This window comes from Delphinapterus leucas, chromosome 6, assembly GCF_059928025.1.
Source record: "Delphinapterus leucas isolate spDelLeu-1000000601 "Yukka" chromosome 6, BTC_Dleu_Yukka2, whole genome shotgun sequence".
Lineage (NCBI taxonomy): Eukaryota > Metazoa > Chordata > Mammalia > Artiodactyla > Monodontidae > Delphinapterus > Delphinapterus leucas.
This window is the reverse complement of record NC_143134.1, coordinates 89,735,001-89,752,563: the sequence shown is the minus strand read 5'-3', so window position 1 is coordinate 89,752,563 and position 17,563 is coordinate 89,735,001. Positions and strand designations below refer to the sequence as shown.

Sequence of the window (17,563 nt, the reverse complement as noted above, 5' to 3'; positions counted from 1 at the left end):
GGTATGGGCTCAACAACTAACTGGCAACTGTTAGCAGAGAGTATAACCAATGAAAGAATAATCCACCCCCCCCCCGATTATACACATTCTCTGAAAAACTTACCTATGTTTAAAAGTTTCTCTACTTATGTTTGTGCAAATACATGACAATTTATCTCTGAACCCAGAATTCTAGATTGATTCATGAGAAGGAAAATACGTTCACTTATGTTTAGTCCACGGAATAAGAGTTCCATTGGTTCAAATCTTACGCAAAAGGACAAGATGAATCAGGAGGTAATTATGAGGGGAGCTGATGAGAACTAAATTAGCAGGGATATCCAGACATTGGAACGCATACAGGTAGGGACTTCCTCACAGGAGGGGCCACCTGTACCCCTACGGGTGCTTCTGGCTTCTCCTTGGGAGCGCAGAACACAAGGATAGTCACACTACTACACAACTCTTCAGTGGTTCATTCCTATCACCTCCTCTCAGAGTAAAGGCCACAGTGCTCCTGATCCTCCTTTCCCTATTTCACCCTCTAGAATACTAAACTGGTTATTTATTATGTTTATCGTCTGCTTCCCCATTTCTAGAATGCGAGGTGCATGAGGGGAGGGATCTTCATCTAGTCCACTATGCATCCCTATGCCCAAAATCTAGAGTAAGTGTGCAAACTATGGCTGGCAGGTCAAATCCAGCCTCCTGCCTGTTTTGTATGGCCTATACGGTAAGAATGATTTTAACATTTTAAAATGGCTTAAAAATTTTAAAAAAGAATGTTTTGTAATATGTGAAAATTATATACAATTCAAGATTCAGTGTCCATAAATTATTGGAACACAGCCAGGCTGCTTTTCATGCTACAGGGATCAAGTTATGACAGAGACCATTGACTGGCCTGCCAAGCTAAAATATTTAGTCTGGCTCTTTACAAAAAAAGTTTGCCAACACCTGACCTCGAGCATAGTAAGTGCTCAATAAATAGGTGGTGAATAAGTAGATGTTACAGCCTCTAAAATTTTAGAGTGAAAATGAATTATGCAGCCAATAAAAGTATTTAAAGTAGATATGAATACTGAAAATCTCTGCTACTGATTGAGGATACAGAGCAAAAGCTTTATAGAATTTCTCTGAATTTAATTATTTTATTGCTTAATTTTGAGGAAATTACAAGTAGTACTAAATGCTGTTCCATCTGTCTGTAGCACTCTTCCCCCAGGTAAATATGGTAAGCTCCTTCACTTCCTTCAAGTCTTGGCTCAAATGTCATTTTCTTAGTAAGGCCCTCCTGACCACCCTATTTAACGTTGCTAGCTCCCTCCAATTGGTGTTCCCTACGCTGCTTCACTACCCTCCCTCTCTTCCTTTTTTTAAAACTCCATGGCACTTACTACATCTGACATACTGTATATTTTACTTGTTTGTTTTGTCTATCCCCCAACATAAAGGGATTCTGTTTTTCTGTTCAGCGCTGTACCCCAGTTCCTACAACAGGCCTAGGCCTATAGTAGGAGTTCAGCAAATATTAATGAATGAATAATCAGGTAATGTATATATAAAGTACACGGCCCATAGTAAGCATCCAATACATTTTACTTATTGTTAATAATTTGGATACTTTGGGAAATTATATCAATTTTTATGTCATTAAGGGACAATGTATAAAATTATGCTTTGATATATTAAAAAGGCTGAATAAATTAATACAGCTTCCTAAGCATCTCTCATACTTTACCTTGAGAATTAGCTATGTACTCTGGCAGAACCAGGAAGGAATTAGTAATACAAAGAGAATAGGAATCAGTCTTATAGTACCAGTAATAGAGACATCCTTCTTAACCAACATTTTGAAAGCATGTTTCATGTTGATACTTATTTTATTTTGAAAGAAATCTCATTCAAAAAGCTTCATATTTAGCCCCACTCTTCATTTATGCCCCTGGATGAAGTGCAAACATTTGGATGTTCATTCATCTGAATAATATCACTGGTTAAAAACTTCCATTATTACTAATAAAAATAGCAACAGTATTTATATTGTGCTATGGAAATTTAAACTGTTTCACAATAATTAATTAGTAAATGACATAACAAACACTATCTACATACTCTCATTTTAATAAACTATCATGCACTAGGATTTAATAGGAATGAAATCAGCCTAGATCTTACCTAATTAGAGAACATTTCTGTATTAGAAAATACAGTAGTGAAAACTCAATAATTATTTCCAGTGGACAAGTTTTCATACTATGATCTAACAAAAATCCTACAGCTATTTAAAGTGTTAGAAATATAAATTTGTGACTCAATATTTCTGCCTTGGAGCGTGTCTTTATTTTTAATTAACAGTAAAGGTCCAATTTAAAGCAGAATGTGTCAACTGATTAGCTCTAAGTTCAAGATTCTGTCATACATGTCTGTACTGCAGACAAAAAGTTAAATGCAAGGGAATGAATGTAGTTTTCAGAACTTTTTTTAAAGTTAAAAGATTTATCTAAAGACTTTGACCCAATGGATAACCAAATGAACTATTTATGAAAGCAGATCTTTTTCTTTTCTTTTTTTTTTTGTTACAGACATTTAAATAATCTATATTTGTAGGGTGATATCTTAGAGATTACTTTACTATCAATATATAGAAGTAATAACCTGGTAGATAACGTTACCTGTGAAAGGTCCATCCCATCTGCTATTCTTGCTGAAAGCTTTTCATGCACCAGTAAACTCAGTAAATATCAGAAGATAAAGCATAAGGCTACCACGCCACGGATTTACTCCTAATGTCTCCTCAAAGTGCAGCCCGATGCAACGATTACAAATGATTTTCTTCTAATGTCATTTTACATAACCCTTTTTTCTGCATGAGTAGTTAGTGCGGAATGAATGAATGAATGCCATTAAAACAGTTAATCATTATCTAGGACACTGGCCTTACTCCCTTCACTACTAGGAATCTCCATGACAAAGGCCAAGAGATCAAAACGCCAGAGCTGCCTCAGTGTCCTATTTCTAACAGTAATTTTTTATGCAAATGACCTGTTGGGCATCTCTCTCTGTGACCTTGAGCTGCCCTTATCTAAACTGACTTTGATCCAATGAGGGTTTGTATCTAGTTGAAGCTCATTACTATATACGATCTGCAATCAATTGCACTAACTAAAGGGAATTTTCTACTCTTGTGAATGCAAAACAGACTTATTTTTAAAATCATACATATGCTTAAAGACTAGACTATGTTTTTTATTAATCTAATTTGTTATATGAGTATATATTAAAAAGCAAATATATTAAGTACTTGAAGTAAATGTATTAATGACCAAATGTAACATTGATAAAGCACTGAGCTTAGCTCCAGTCCTTCTGAACATTTGTATATCAATGTTTGTATATACACCTCTCAAATCAATGTCACATTTGTATATACACCTCCCAAATCAATTATGCTTTTCATGTTTGAAAACTACCTTACTCTTTCAAAAATATTTCCAATTTCTTCTTTTAATAAACTCACTAATAGCACAAGCCTCCTCCCAATATTCAAGTATTTTAAAATATTCAACCCAAGTAATCAAATAGGATTTGCCAAGACAATGTTACAACAAACCAAAAGCTTGCCAACATAGTCAAAGTCCACTAGTTGAAGTGACCTAATGGCATGAATTTGACATTTGAGCAAAACAAAAGTTTGAATTTAAAATATACTTTTTCCCCCTATTTGAAGATATTATTTTTACTACCTACTCTAGAGATCAGATATAGTTTTCTAAGTATTTTATTTAGTTTTATGAAAAGTAGCCAGGGTAAGAATGGATGCCCTCCCTTTCCTCTGGTATTGTTCACAATATAAATGCCAACAGAAATGTAACTGGTACATATTCAAGGAAAATCACAGCTGGGGCCTAAAGGAATCAAAGGAAGAAATTTTAAAGTTGGGCAAATAGCTTCGCAGTGAACCGAACCAAAGCTGAGTCTGAAAAGGCAAAAAACGATTCCATATGACCAAAGATACAAAGGCTAATGTCTTGTCCTCCATTTTCAGTGTTTTTCTGGGGTGGGTCCTCACACCTGGTGATCTGAATTCCAGGTCTATTCCACCCATGATTTTAGACAAAGCCTTCCATTTTCATACTGTTCTGACAAATATTCACAGTATTACTTCCCTTTGAGAAATTCGGGGAAGAAAGTCTCTCCTCAAACTAAAGGCTTTGAAACTATTTTAAAACAAAGCTTCCTTTATGAAGATTTTTACGTTTTCCTCAGTGAAAAGAAAGAATTCAATTGTATTCCAGTGGACACTGCTACTAATTTCCCCTACATCCTAAAAATGCCATTAAAAACACCATATATAATGATATACCTATATTTTTTATGTGTTAAAAAACTATGTCATGTACCCAACAGACTCCCAATCCATTGGGTAATTCCTTAATTAGGCAGATTTTTGAAACATGTATTATGTACACAACAGACCGGAACGTCTCCTTTGGAGCATTTTCTAGTCTATCGGGTGATTACATCATTAAGCCACACATGCTATGTAGAAAAAATCCTTATGAAAATTCATGAAAAAATGTACAGCACAACATTAGCATGCAGCAGACGTGTATGCTTTTGATATTTTCTCTGTTAAAAAAAAACTACATGAAGTAATTAGTCCAGGTCATGAAAACATGAGAAAGGTACCAGACACTGGTGAAAACGAAAATTGCAAAAAATTGCATTTCTCATGGTTTAGCAGAGAGTAATTTGCTTTATTGGAAAACAGATTCTAAAACAGTGTTCATTTGAATTGCAGCAGAATAAAGGGTGTTGCTTTATTGATTTGATATTTCCTATGTACATGTAATTTCTTCCCTACCCCTCTTTTGGATACTCTTAAGTTTTATAAGCCAATGGGCTGAAGGTTGCAAATGACCAGTGTGGTTATTGACGTCCTTGAAGTACTGTATGTTTGTATACTTATATCTTCATTTTACGTAACCTAGAGTGTAAGGGGTTACATGACTGTATCTTTTTCAAGTCAAAACTACGCTATAGTCATAAGAATAGAAGTAAACTGTTGGTATAACTCCAACCAGATTATATACTCACAATGTTAAGTGTTAGGCGAAATCTGAAAGCCAATATATTTGCAGACTAAAATGAATGAAGCATAAGTTTTATAAAAAGGAGCTATTAAATTTATTAATTTATGATTTTTCTTTTTGTAAATGACATTCTACCCCTACCCCCCAAAAAAGCCAACAACAAAAAAGAAAACCTCAGTAAGCAGAGAACAATGAACATATGCAAGACAGTAAGGATCACAGTAATTCACCCCCTGAATGTTCTAAATCTTCATGGCTTAAAAAGTATCCCAATTTTCTCCAAAGGTAGTGGCATTTATTCACTGGGCCATAGCTAATTTTACATGGAATGCAAAAATGTTAGTTTAAGTTTAATTTACCACCCTATTTAAATAAATCCAATGTAGCTCTCAAACTGCAGAGCTATCCCTCTGTCTATTTTAATTTTAAAGTAAGTTAGCAAAGGCTTCCTTCTTAATCCCCAGAGACTACCTACATAGTGACACAAACGCACAAATTTATGACAGCAACATAAATGCTCTTCTGAAGTAATGTGCAACATTAAGTGAAAATCGTTTCCTGGAAAGATATTATAGGTATCTATATTTTATTTGCCATCTTAAACATATCTGGGTCTTTATGGCCTTATTTTAAAAATGTATTTCCTTTTTATATTTCCTGGTGCAAATGGACTGCATAAATAAGCAATGTGCTATGAGGCTTCAGACCAGCCGATAAAACCTTTCAATTTTCATGCCAGCTTCTTCTTTTGTAATTCAAATCCGCCTGGAAACTGGCAGCTCTGAAAACTGAAACAAGCACTGCCACAAATACCTTGTAATGCTATCGACCTTGTCTGCCCATGCAGTGAGAAAGGGGGATGCGTATGTGTCTGCAGCCATCCAGATAACACAACTCATTTTTTTGGGGGTGGGGGGGGATAACAGAAGCCAGCCCCAGACTCTGCACCCAAAGCAGTCATTACCAGTCACACTGGAGAATAAGTCTCTTCAAAATACACAGTGCATTTAAAAACCATATATGAGGCTGAGCCACTGCTGTCATTACCAATTTTAATTTAGCTCCTTCAGTTTGCCAGCCAGATAAACTCTTTAGTGCTGTTTTTTAATCTATTTGCCACATTTTATGTTTAAGATTATAGTAATATGGACAGGAGAAGGAATCACTTTTAGGGGAAATAAAGAAATAGATCCGCTTATCGGCGCCCATCAGAAAGTTCATTAATCAGCCAGGCTTTGTGCCCTCTAAATTGAAAGGTTAAATAATCCTCTCAGGAATATTTCTTGGCCCCTCCGCCAATTGTCCGGAGAGGAGCTGCCATTCATAGTACGAGGGATCGGTGACAGGGTATCTTACCACTGTTTGGACCCCAAACAATGATGGACAAATGGCCTAGTTTACAAAGAACCTTTTAGTACATGGATGGAAAACGACCACAAGCTTTGATGCAGGGTGGAGGGATGAGGAGGGCATGGAGACAGTATGTGGGGGAAGGGAAAGAGAAGAACACATACATGTGTGAATCCATGGATATTTTATCTGAATGTTTATTGGGGTAGACTATAAAACACAGAAACCACATTAATATACATCTACCAACCACACGCAGGGCTTAACATATTCAAATCTGCTTATATATTTTGCATACAATTGCACATAAACTATCACTGAAAAATCGTAGAATAAAAGAGCCACAGCTTTATTATATTTATTAGCTAATACACACGGGATCCAAATAAGCCCCGAGATTTTCATTTTTGCCATAACTCCACATGACTTACAACACATACTTCTCCCCCTCCCCATACCCCACTCGTGCTTATTCTACTGAAATACTCTTAACCATCAGTCACAAAGGTAGAGAATTCCACAGCTGTAAGTACCTGTTTAAAGGGGGGAAGTAATGCTTTTTTGCTTTTACAATATGCTCCATCTTAGCTCCTACATGTCTTAAAGAACAAACATGGAATAGGAATGCTCTTTGAAAGAATACCAATCACATCCACTGAGGAAGTGCTTAATTTTGTGTTGCCCTTTTTGCTGGACCTATATGAGAATACGGGTGGGAGACTGCAAAACAACTGAACAAGCTCTTATAACTCAACATTTTGATGTGAAATCAGGCTGGTTTCTGGTATCAGTCATGTGAAGGCCATGAAGCAGTTTTACCTGAAGTGCAAAAAACTGATATGCTATTTTGTTTCATTTCTCATCTGATTAACATAAACCCTCTACCACTAGCAGAAAGTATTATATTTGGTTATGATACATGACTATATTCAGATGACACTGAAGTTACCACCTAAGAATTATACATTTATTAACAATATATTTTTTCAAAATGATATCATTGTATCTTTATATGGCACACATTTTATTTAGTCATTTTCACTAAATGAGAAAGTAAGTATGTTTGTGATCTACTCTTAAAAGTCTTTATAATGATTTTTAGGCAAATCAAATTAAGAAAATAATTTGTTTGCTGTAATTTAATTAAAAGTTACTTACCTACATTTCTAGTAAGAAGACAAGCATAAATAACTAGAAAATGAAAACTGAGGTAAATAATTTTAACAAAAGGCACTGCTTGTGGGGATTTTAATTTCAATAGCTATAAGGAGGAAAAAAATTTTTTTCCTCCTTATAAAAAAAGCATTACGGATCTCCTCATCGTAGACAAATAAAAGGCTTCACAATATATAATCTGAGTTTGGGCTATTAGTCTAGTTGCTATCTCTACAGGAGTGAGGAATTTGTGGGTTTGCTGTATTGGAGCTCACAGAGTGTTGAACACAGGCTAAGTGTTAGGTATTGTGCTAAGTACTTTTTTTTTTTTTTTTTTTTTGCGGTACGCGGGCCTCTCACTGTTGTGGCCTCTCCCGTTGCGGAGCACAGGCTCCGGACGCACAGGCTCAGCGGCCATGGCTCACGGGCCTAGCCGCTCCGCGGCATGTGGGATCTTCCCGGATCGGGGCACGAACCCACGTCCCCTGCATCGGCAGGCGGACTCTCAACCACTGCGCCACCAGGGAAGCCCTTGTGCTAAGTACTTTACATTTATTATCTCACTGCATACTTATAACAGCTCTAGAAGGCACTATACCCATTTTTCAGATGAAGAAACTGAGGGTCTCAGAAGGGAAATATTTTAACTAGGTTTGCACATCTAGTAAATGAAAGAGCCAGAATTTAAACCAATGTTTGATCCCAAAGCTGGCATTTTTTCCCCTATATTATGATAAAAAACATTCCTTAGTAATTTCCTCAGAAATAAGTCTGCCCTTTCAGCTGAATTTTATAGCACATTTTTCTAAGGACTTCAGTAAAATGAGAAGGAAATGTGGTACAAAGACAAATAAATGAAATGTGAGAGATCCAAGAAAGAGAGAATTGAGATTTTATTATATAAATGAAAGTTAAGGAACAACCAAAACTTAGTTCCCCTAACTGAAAAGAAATGTGGGTAATCCACAAATACATGTAAAGGAACAATATTTATGTAAAATGGGTATTCATAGACATGGATATATTACACATTATAAAGATGACCTTATAATCTAGCTAATAGATTTAATTTTGTATGGTTTTTGAAAATCGGAATTAAAACATCGAGATAGCTTTATTACCAACTGATTCACACAGTGAATTATTTTTACAAAGTTAATATGAATTTCTGAACATTCCCATTGAATATTTCTTGTTTTTAAAATGTGATCTGCCAGTGTAGTGGTACACCAATTAAGGTGACGATCTCTTTTAATTCCAAAGATACTAAAAATATATTTTTGGTTAAATGTCTTCTAAACATGAAGCATTTTTCTTCATATAATAGTTTTGGTATTTCTAAAAAACCAGAGTTGTTGGTCTTGGAGGACCACTGCCGAACTCAAAATAGCTCGAAGAAAATATTTGCAAATGTACAAAAATATGACTCTCATGACTTTCTGGCATGTGGGGATCAAATGGCAGATGAATTTCAAGTCTAAAATCTGACTGAGTTTATCAGCAATTCATTAACTTTTAGTCTTTTAAGAGATTTTGCTTCTAAAACCTTAAACTTAATTCAACTTAAGTTTACAACTGTAGTTTATACCATAACAGAAAATGTAACACGAGTTCAGAGAGATTGTTCATGTCAATAACCCAAGGGGTTCTTTCATGAATCTTTTCCTGCAGATTAGTCAAATGATTGACCAAAACCTTTAAAGGTTATGGTTGATCATGACTGTGAATGACTAAGTGATTCCTAAATACTTAAGACCTGTTAGGAATTACTGTAATCTACCATGTCATTCACATGCATGACTACTAAAAGGAATGCTTAATACAAATATCACTGGTCCAGTATACTTTACTTCTATTCTTGCACTGAAATGTCCAGAGAAGATCATGACAAGCTCAATCACCTGGAATATATTTATTTAAGGAATACGTGAATCACCCAAAGTACATATGAAAAATAATCACTTGAATATGCTAAAATTATTCTACCTAATAGTTGTATGCTCTTTACGTGTACTTAACATGACAAAGAATAGGCACCATTCAACATTTCAGATTTTTGAACTCTAATTTATTATATACTGTGCAGTGTTAAACTTCACGGATCTTGAAAATTCTCAGGCTACCTGTTTTACATTCATTTTTGTCATAACAGGGACAGTATTTCAAAGTGTAGAGCTTCAAGGAAAAAAACAACGTAGTTTTCTTTGGGGTTATATGAATAATGTATGTGTTTTTTAAGGAAAAGAAAGAAAATATTTTTAAAATGTTATATATATATATTAAAATTATAAATACTTAGAAATTGGAATTTAATTACCATAAAATTTAAGTATCAAGAAGAAATTGCCCCTACAATAACTAACTATAATTCCTTTGTAAGTAAAGGTGAACATAACTAGGGAAAAGAAAAAAAGTTAGAAAATTTTGTTCAATTACATTTGAACAAAAGTCCAAATGTAATTTTCCATCTTTCTATCATCCTCAGGAGAGACATTTATTAACAGGTAAGAAAATAAAGACCACAATAGGAATTTCTTTACATTTTTAAAACAGAAGTAAAACTTGAAGTCCATACAGTAAATATGTAAGTCTTAAACGTAATAGACTGCTGCCAGCCACTAAGGGGCATATAAACAAGCACAGAGATTGTTTTGTCAACTGAAGAAAGGAAGTTGCTGTTAGAGTTTTAGATTCAATTAGTTTATTATTAGCAACATGTACTACATAAAAAATAAATAGAAATCACGATGATGGGTGATTAGGACATTAAAGATTTAGAAAATGACAAAAACACAGCTGTTTGTAGGCCAAAACATTTGTAAAGAATCTTTTCTAAATTGTGTGAATGCTACATACTTTTCACTGCTTGATTATCTGAAACACTTAAATCTACATTAGAATTATTTTCATAAAGCAAATCTACATTAGAATTATTTTCATAAAGCACTTGATATTATTTAAATATATTAAAACAACTACTCAAAATATTCCATTATTGACTTCCCATTTAAAACTAATTTTTGCATTAAAATATTAGAAATCAAATAAGTTGGGCATTCTCTCTGAAAGGGATGACACTTCAATATTTCTCTGACAAAATGAAAATATGAAGGCTCTCCCATGTGCTTCAATAAATAGAAATAAACTATATTCAAATCTAATAATTTTATTCTACTCCCATTCAAAAACAAGTTTGTATACACACAATGTCTAGAGATCTGAGGCAACATTGTGAGAGGAAAAATAACATATGCATTTATAATTCACAACGTTCACTTTTTTCCCCTTCCTTTTACAGAAGCTTTAGAAAATTGCTTTTTGATGATTTGGCAAATTGTATTTATTTTTAAATGAATCTCATTTATTGAGATTGATAATTCCAGGTTTCATTTGCTTTGAAATTGCATTTTCCAATTGCTTCCAATGATAAGTTCTAGCAAATGTGGTCCAACATGCTAGTGAAAAAAATCAGTTGACCTATTCTGTAAATGTAGTAATTATCTTTTACACTAAATTCAAAACATGGTAAGACTGAACTAAAAAATTATTAGCAAAATGTTGACACTAAATTCTTTAAGACCAAGGTGAATGTTTAAATAAATATTAAAGTATTCACATAAATTTTCCATTTGAAAAAAATCTTTAAAAATTTTGGTCACTGTCCAAATGTATTTCTATCTCTGTTATCATAGATGGAGTTTTAGAAAAATAAGTTATCAATGATTATTCAGAAAATTCTTTTTATTCAGACACCAAAGTAACTTGAAACAGAAAGCAGTGTGATTTACTTTATAAGTACTACAATGGAAAAATGGCCCTGAGGTACTACAAAATAGTCATGTACCATCTGAATCCTCAGAGCATGATTATATTCACCTCAGTAGTGTTCTAGTATTAAGGGCATTTTTAATAAAAACTAAAACTCTGAAAATTTGACAGAGATATACTATCTTAATAGCAACACTTAACCACAGTGATTCAAGACATAGAGGAAAAAACCCTACAATTTAAACAAGAGTATTCCCAGTTCTTAAGGAAATTCGCAAAGTGAATTGAACAACCAAAAATAAGAGCCTCCAAAATGAATTTATAAAGTCTTAGTTTGTGATAATTTGTATGCCAGGCCTCAAAAAAACGTATGAAGAAAAAGTTTATTTAAATAATTCTAAAATAGAGTGAGGCCTAGTTCTCACTGTATTTGGAGGTAGTTGACATTTTAAAATGCAGTATGTAACCAGTTCTATTTCCTTTGATACACACACACACACACACACACACGAAAAAAGAAAGTCCTATCTCTTGATATCTACTGTGTGGATGGGGTTCTTGTGGGTTTCGCAGTTCTGCTTATGTAGCCGAGGAGCTCTCAGATTCTGAGATTTAGGATTCCCAACATATATTCAATGAAGAGAGAGAGACAGAGAGACAGAGAATTTTTGTCCATGAAAAGAAAAGGTTCTGGCTTGAGGCTGACTTTTTAAAACTCTTTTAGTTTTTCTCATTTTAAGTTAAGTAAAATATATTCCATTTTAGTATTAGGTAGAAAATTGTTACGCACCCTAACTTACGTCATAATTCCAGGATAAAGCCCTTTGTACAGCTATTGCCTCATAACCAAATTCCACTTTCTTAGTCTTTCCTTCTGGACTGTAAAACATAGTTCTAAAATTAAATTTAAATCTTTTGACATTTAGGGTTACCTATTCTATGGTATGGCAGAGAATGTTTTAGAGAGTAACATTTGTTTCCATACTGTGAAAATCCAGAAAACACATTTCTAAATTGATGTTTCCAGGTAAGGAGAGAAAACTGAGTGGCAAGATGGAATGATATTGTTAATTATTGTCTATTCAACTGGCATTCAACTGGTTCAGGTAAGACTACTATTAATTACTAGTAAACTCAGGTTACAAGCCTTTCCTAGACTAGAAAGGAAGACAAGGAAACTACTCCTCTCCATGCCCCTGAGAGCAAGTATTTTACTTTTTGAATTCTAGGCATTCCAAACCTTACACATAAAGAAACATTTAAAACTTAATTCTTCCAAAAAGGTTACATTTTCTTCCTGTTTAAACTTTTAGTTAAAATAAAAGGTAGTAGGTTGTAACACATTTTAACAATGCACATAAAGAAATCCAAGCGCAAAATTAAACACAAAAGATGTATTGTCCTTTTTGGTTCTTAATACATACGGACCCCAAATAGCAAACTCTTGGTTACTTTTTTAAGCAGATTAAAAACAAGATTAACAAAATGTCCAAAGCATGTCAAATTATAGCCTCTACTAGTTAAAAATTCTGCTGGTTGTAAAACTCTGTTGGTGGCCATTTTGGCCTAGGATTTTTAATATAAATGAGACTAGAAATGACAGGGGATGGGGGAAGGGACTTTCCTTCTTGAATAGTTAAAGAGGGAATTTTTTTTATCTAGAATAAGTTATCTGAAAGATGAAAAAGAATATTCAAAGTTAGGCTTTACCAAAATCTGAAAATATAACAAATTAAGATATAAGAACAGTGCTATATTACTGAAGATATAAAAAACTTTCTAAACATTTTTTGAAGGAGGTAAATACATAAACTATTTGGAGAAATTATTTAATTGCTAAATAAAAATCATATATTTTTCTTTTTCCCATGCCGGTCTCCAAATTGATAATCTAAAGTCATTAAATTACATGACATAATTTTATAGCCATTAAAATATATAAAGAAAAATGACATGGCCAAATAGCTGTTATAATATGGATACATATGTACATATACAAAAATATATGTAGTGTTTTAGAGTTTTATTAGCATGTACCGTTTAGAATGATGGTCTTATTTTTTTATTAATTAAGTCTAGTCAAGTCTAGTTAAAAAGCTATTCTATTCATATAAGTTGTAAAGGAGACTTTATTTGATCTCTCATGAAATTGCTGAAAATAGTGAACACCTCTCTTTTTAAATTTTCCTCTTATTTCAGAATGAGGAAAATGTGTTTTAAGGAATTTTTGATTTGATTTGATTTCACAGGTCCATTTACACCAGTCAACTTACTATCTTTCTTATGTGTTTGAGAAATAAAACTCTGTTTAACCTATAGACTTTTTTTTTTTTTTAAAGAAAGTGATTCCTGGATAGACCTTAAATTTAGTAGCTAAACTTTAGGTTGTGTAAACGTCCTTCTATTCTCACTGATTGAGAGTCAGATAAAAGCAATAGAAAACTTCTTAAATGTACACATTTCCAAATTAGATATACAAATCAATTTCTCCCCTCAAAAAGCATAGTTTATTTTGGGTAAGAAATGGGCATGTTTTGGTTAGAAAAAGAAATTAATCAATGATTAAGTGTAGAAATACCCAGTTTTAAGAAGATTGGTTTAAATGAATATACAATAGCAGTTCTAACCTGGGCTTTATTACTCGGTCATTGCCCTGATTGACGCCACATTCACGTGTGAGGGCTACTATGAGTCAATAGATGGCAGTCCATCGCCTAGTAAAATAGCTGAAGATAACTAAACTCATCATGCATCTTGCTTTCATTCAAGATTAAATATTGCTCAATTGCACACATTAGGATATTTCCTATATGTATAATTATTTGGCTATTTTGCTGGATTGATATAGATGTACATGTTTATAAATATACTTGTTTTGCATTTATACTTGCACCGTAAACTAACTCTTAATTACTAATTATTAATTTAAACTTGATAATTATGAATTGTGATAGTTATTTCAATATTACTTTGAAAAATTAATCAGGATTCCAAATTAAGACAAACTTTTCAAAATGATTTTGTTAAACTTATAGATAGAATATACTGTAATTTCCCCAAAGGCAAATTCGTTTTGTTTTTATTTTTTTCCCCCAACTATTCTTTTTACAATTTATGTTTTTCAAAAGCTACAATATTAAATGAACCTTCAAATATCTCTGTTATACTAAACATTGATTTCTATCCTTCTGTGACAGTTATATAAAAGAATGCAGGTGCAAATAATGAAAAGAATGGCTTTAAAATAGTACTTTCTATACTTCAAGTTTGGAATTTTCTAACTTAGGGGAAAAAGGAAAATTAATGCAATGTCAAATCCATTAGGCTATTACTTAAAAAAATGTTGATGAAAAACTTGCTATACAGTTACAAAGAGTGACTGTGATCTTGAAAAGTGTAATACATGATTGGATTCCAATTAAATTTAGGCTAAGAATTTCACCATAGCCTGTTAGGATAAAAAAAAATTGCTACCCTAACACAAACATAATGTATTCATGAGTTACACCTGTAACATATATGTGTAATGTGTGTGTGTCTACGTGCGCGCTCGCATGTGCATGTATTTACTTAAATTTTTTTTTGGAGTAGGGGATAACACTAAAGATTTTTAACAAAACCCAATTTGGGATTGAGGATAGTTAAGGAATTACAGCTTTCTACTGAGAATCTTTAAACAAATTAAACAGTGATAACAATGTGAAAACAAACCACTTGATGTACTTCTTGGGCTTGTGATAGGCACAACTGAGTCTACTTATTGGTTTATTTTTACTCCATAAGAGGAGAGCAGTAAGAAGACGTGTTTTGTAGAAACTCTGCCCTTTCTATTTTTACTATGTCTTCCTATAAACAAAAACTTTTTAATAAGTTAAACTTTAAAGAACTGCTTTAAAATATACTGCATAGCTGTATAATTACAAGAGTAATTTTTAATGTTGTCTCTTGCTCAGCACAACATATTTAATACATTAAAAGAAATGACAAGTAGGGCTATGGTGAATTATTGAAATTATTTAAGCTAAATAAACTGACTTCATAATATTGAGCATTAACCAATTGATTCCACAGCAAACTATTTTTTTTGCTCCTACTTAGCCTAAAATCACACTAAAAGGAAACCATAGAATTAAATAACTTAAACGGTATTAAGCAGATATTTATACACTTTGAATGTCAAGAGAAGCTTAAGGATATGACAGTTGAATTGTTCTATATGAAAGATGCACAAAGTTTTTTCTAGCTTCACTGAAAAATATGTGTAAACATTTCAGTAAAGCCAGAAAAATGATAATGGAAGATAGTGTGGACTGTATGCTTGTGGACTGTAGATACAACATTTTAAAGATGTTGGATTACTACTATTTTTTTGCTTCTAGCATACTTCTCCCCTTTAATTTAATGAATGTGGTCTAGGAAGACTGAGAAATACCATGATGTAATTGTTAAATGATGTGAGTAATAAAAAACAATCAAAATCTTTTAAGAGCAGGAAGATAAAGGATAGAGGAGTGGGCAGGGGAGAAGAGAAAAAGTGTATTATTGCTTTCTCAGTGCAAAAACTCTTCAGATGTTTATTATCTTCCGGTAGAAGATGCTTGTCTATATTTTATGGTCAGCAGTTCAGAGAAGGGTAAATAGGCTGGGTCTTGGGGAAAATAAAAAAGGTGTTTCTACTTACCGTTAGGTGATACTGCCTCCAGATTTCTGGGCAAGCCTGGAAAATAAAAATATTGATCAGCTGGGAGCATGAAACAAGGTACTTTACAGCCTGTTGGTTTTGGCATAACCCAGCATCCACTGGTGTCGGTCACAGGAAAATAAGAAGCTTAACAGAAAGGGTCTGCATTTCAGCTTCAAAAACCTGGCTAGACAGTTTAATTGAATTTTACACTGGTTTAACACACTCCCTGCCATTGTCAGAAAGCCAGTTACAAAGTTTTCTCTCTTTTTTTTCTTTTCAGGTTAGAAGTTTTGGGTACTAAGATGTGATTAAGAGCCATAACTCGGTTAAACTGATAAATGAACAGCAGTGGTCAAAATCAGTAAGACTCACCAAGTACACCTTCTAAAAGAACATTTTGAACCTTGGTAGTATGACAGAAAACAATTTAATAGCAATTGCTTTTAAGAAGCCTTCGCTGTAGTTGTATATTTCTGATGTTTTAACTAATCACTTGCTACTAACTTTCAATACTCTATGACATAGATAACAAGAGAATTAAAAAAGCAAAACAAAAAACAACCTCAAGAATCTGAAGTCCATGCCTTTTCCCTTAAAAGTTGTCTTCTCCATCTTTACATTTATAGAGATATAACTTTAAAAACCCAATAAAACCTCAATACTTTGATAAAAGATGGATTTACCGAAACCAGAATAGGTAACAACAAAACAAAACAAAAGCAACAGCAGCAACAACAACAAAAACCAGTTAGGAGATATTTCCTTATGGACACACATATAAATCTTTCTGTATGCTTAAATTACGACTCTGTTAAGAGACACTTCTAACTAAGCTCTTCATGAATTGTTGATCAGTTTACTATCTTCTCAGAAAAAGAACTGTTGAAGACAGAAAATATTTTTAATAACTATATTATAGCAATGATTTTAATAAATTAAACCACCAAGCTAAGTAAATGGCAATCCTTAAAGTGAATGTGAATTTATAGCTTTTGTTTAAAAATGTGTATATACACAAACATATACATACACATATGCATACCTAAAATTAGAATGAGTTAAATCTTTTTTAAACCTTTATAATCTTTGACATATACTTTGAAACAATTCTTTACCTGATCTATCATTCCTCTTTCATTTATTTTTCAGGGTAGGGATAAAAGTAACAAAGATGATTCACATAATCTAAAAATATTATGGGTATGGCAATAATTCAGAAAATAACTTTTGAATGGCAAAATCTCTACTGATTATACCATCATTAGTGATTAGATCAAAAAAAAGTAGCTATGTTCCAACCATGCTGAAAATTTTATCCATTATGCATCTTAAGCTTAACTATCTAATGTAATTTTCTAAAGAAAGGTGTGTAAATTAGACTATTTAGTGGTCAGCTTTCCAATATAAATGTCACATTCATGTAAACTAAGGTGTCTGACTAAAAGAAAGCCACTTATAGACAGTAATTTCTGGATGAACAACACTGATCAAAAGGAAACTATTATTAGAAAGTAAAAAGTAGCTTCAGAAG

General features: G+C 33.0%; 1 protein-coding gene across 4 annotated transcripts in view; it reads right to left on the bottom strand.

Annotated features, from left to right (window-relative positions):
- The window catches only part of ZCCHC7 (zinc finger CCHC-type containing 7), a 236,268-nt gene that overhangs the window by 13,757 nt on the left and 204,948 nt on the right, over positions 1 to 17,563 (bottom strand). For all 4 annotated transcript variants that reach the window (XM_022600169.2, XM_022600171.2, XM_022600168.3 and 1 more), the window contains exon 6: positions 16,030 to 16,065. In XM_022600169.2, coding sequence (XP_022455877.1) covers positions 16,030 to 16,065 — 36 coding nt within the window. The remainder of the gene's footprint in view (positions 1 to 16,029; positions 16,066 to 17,563) is intronic.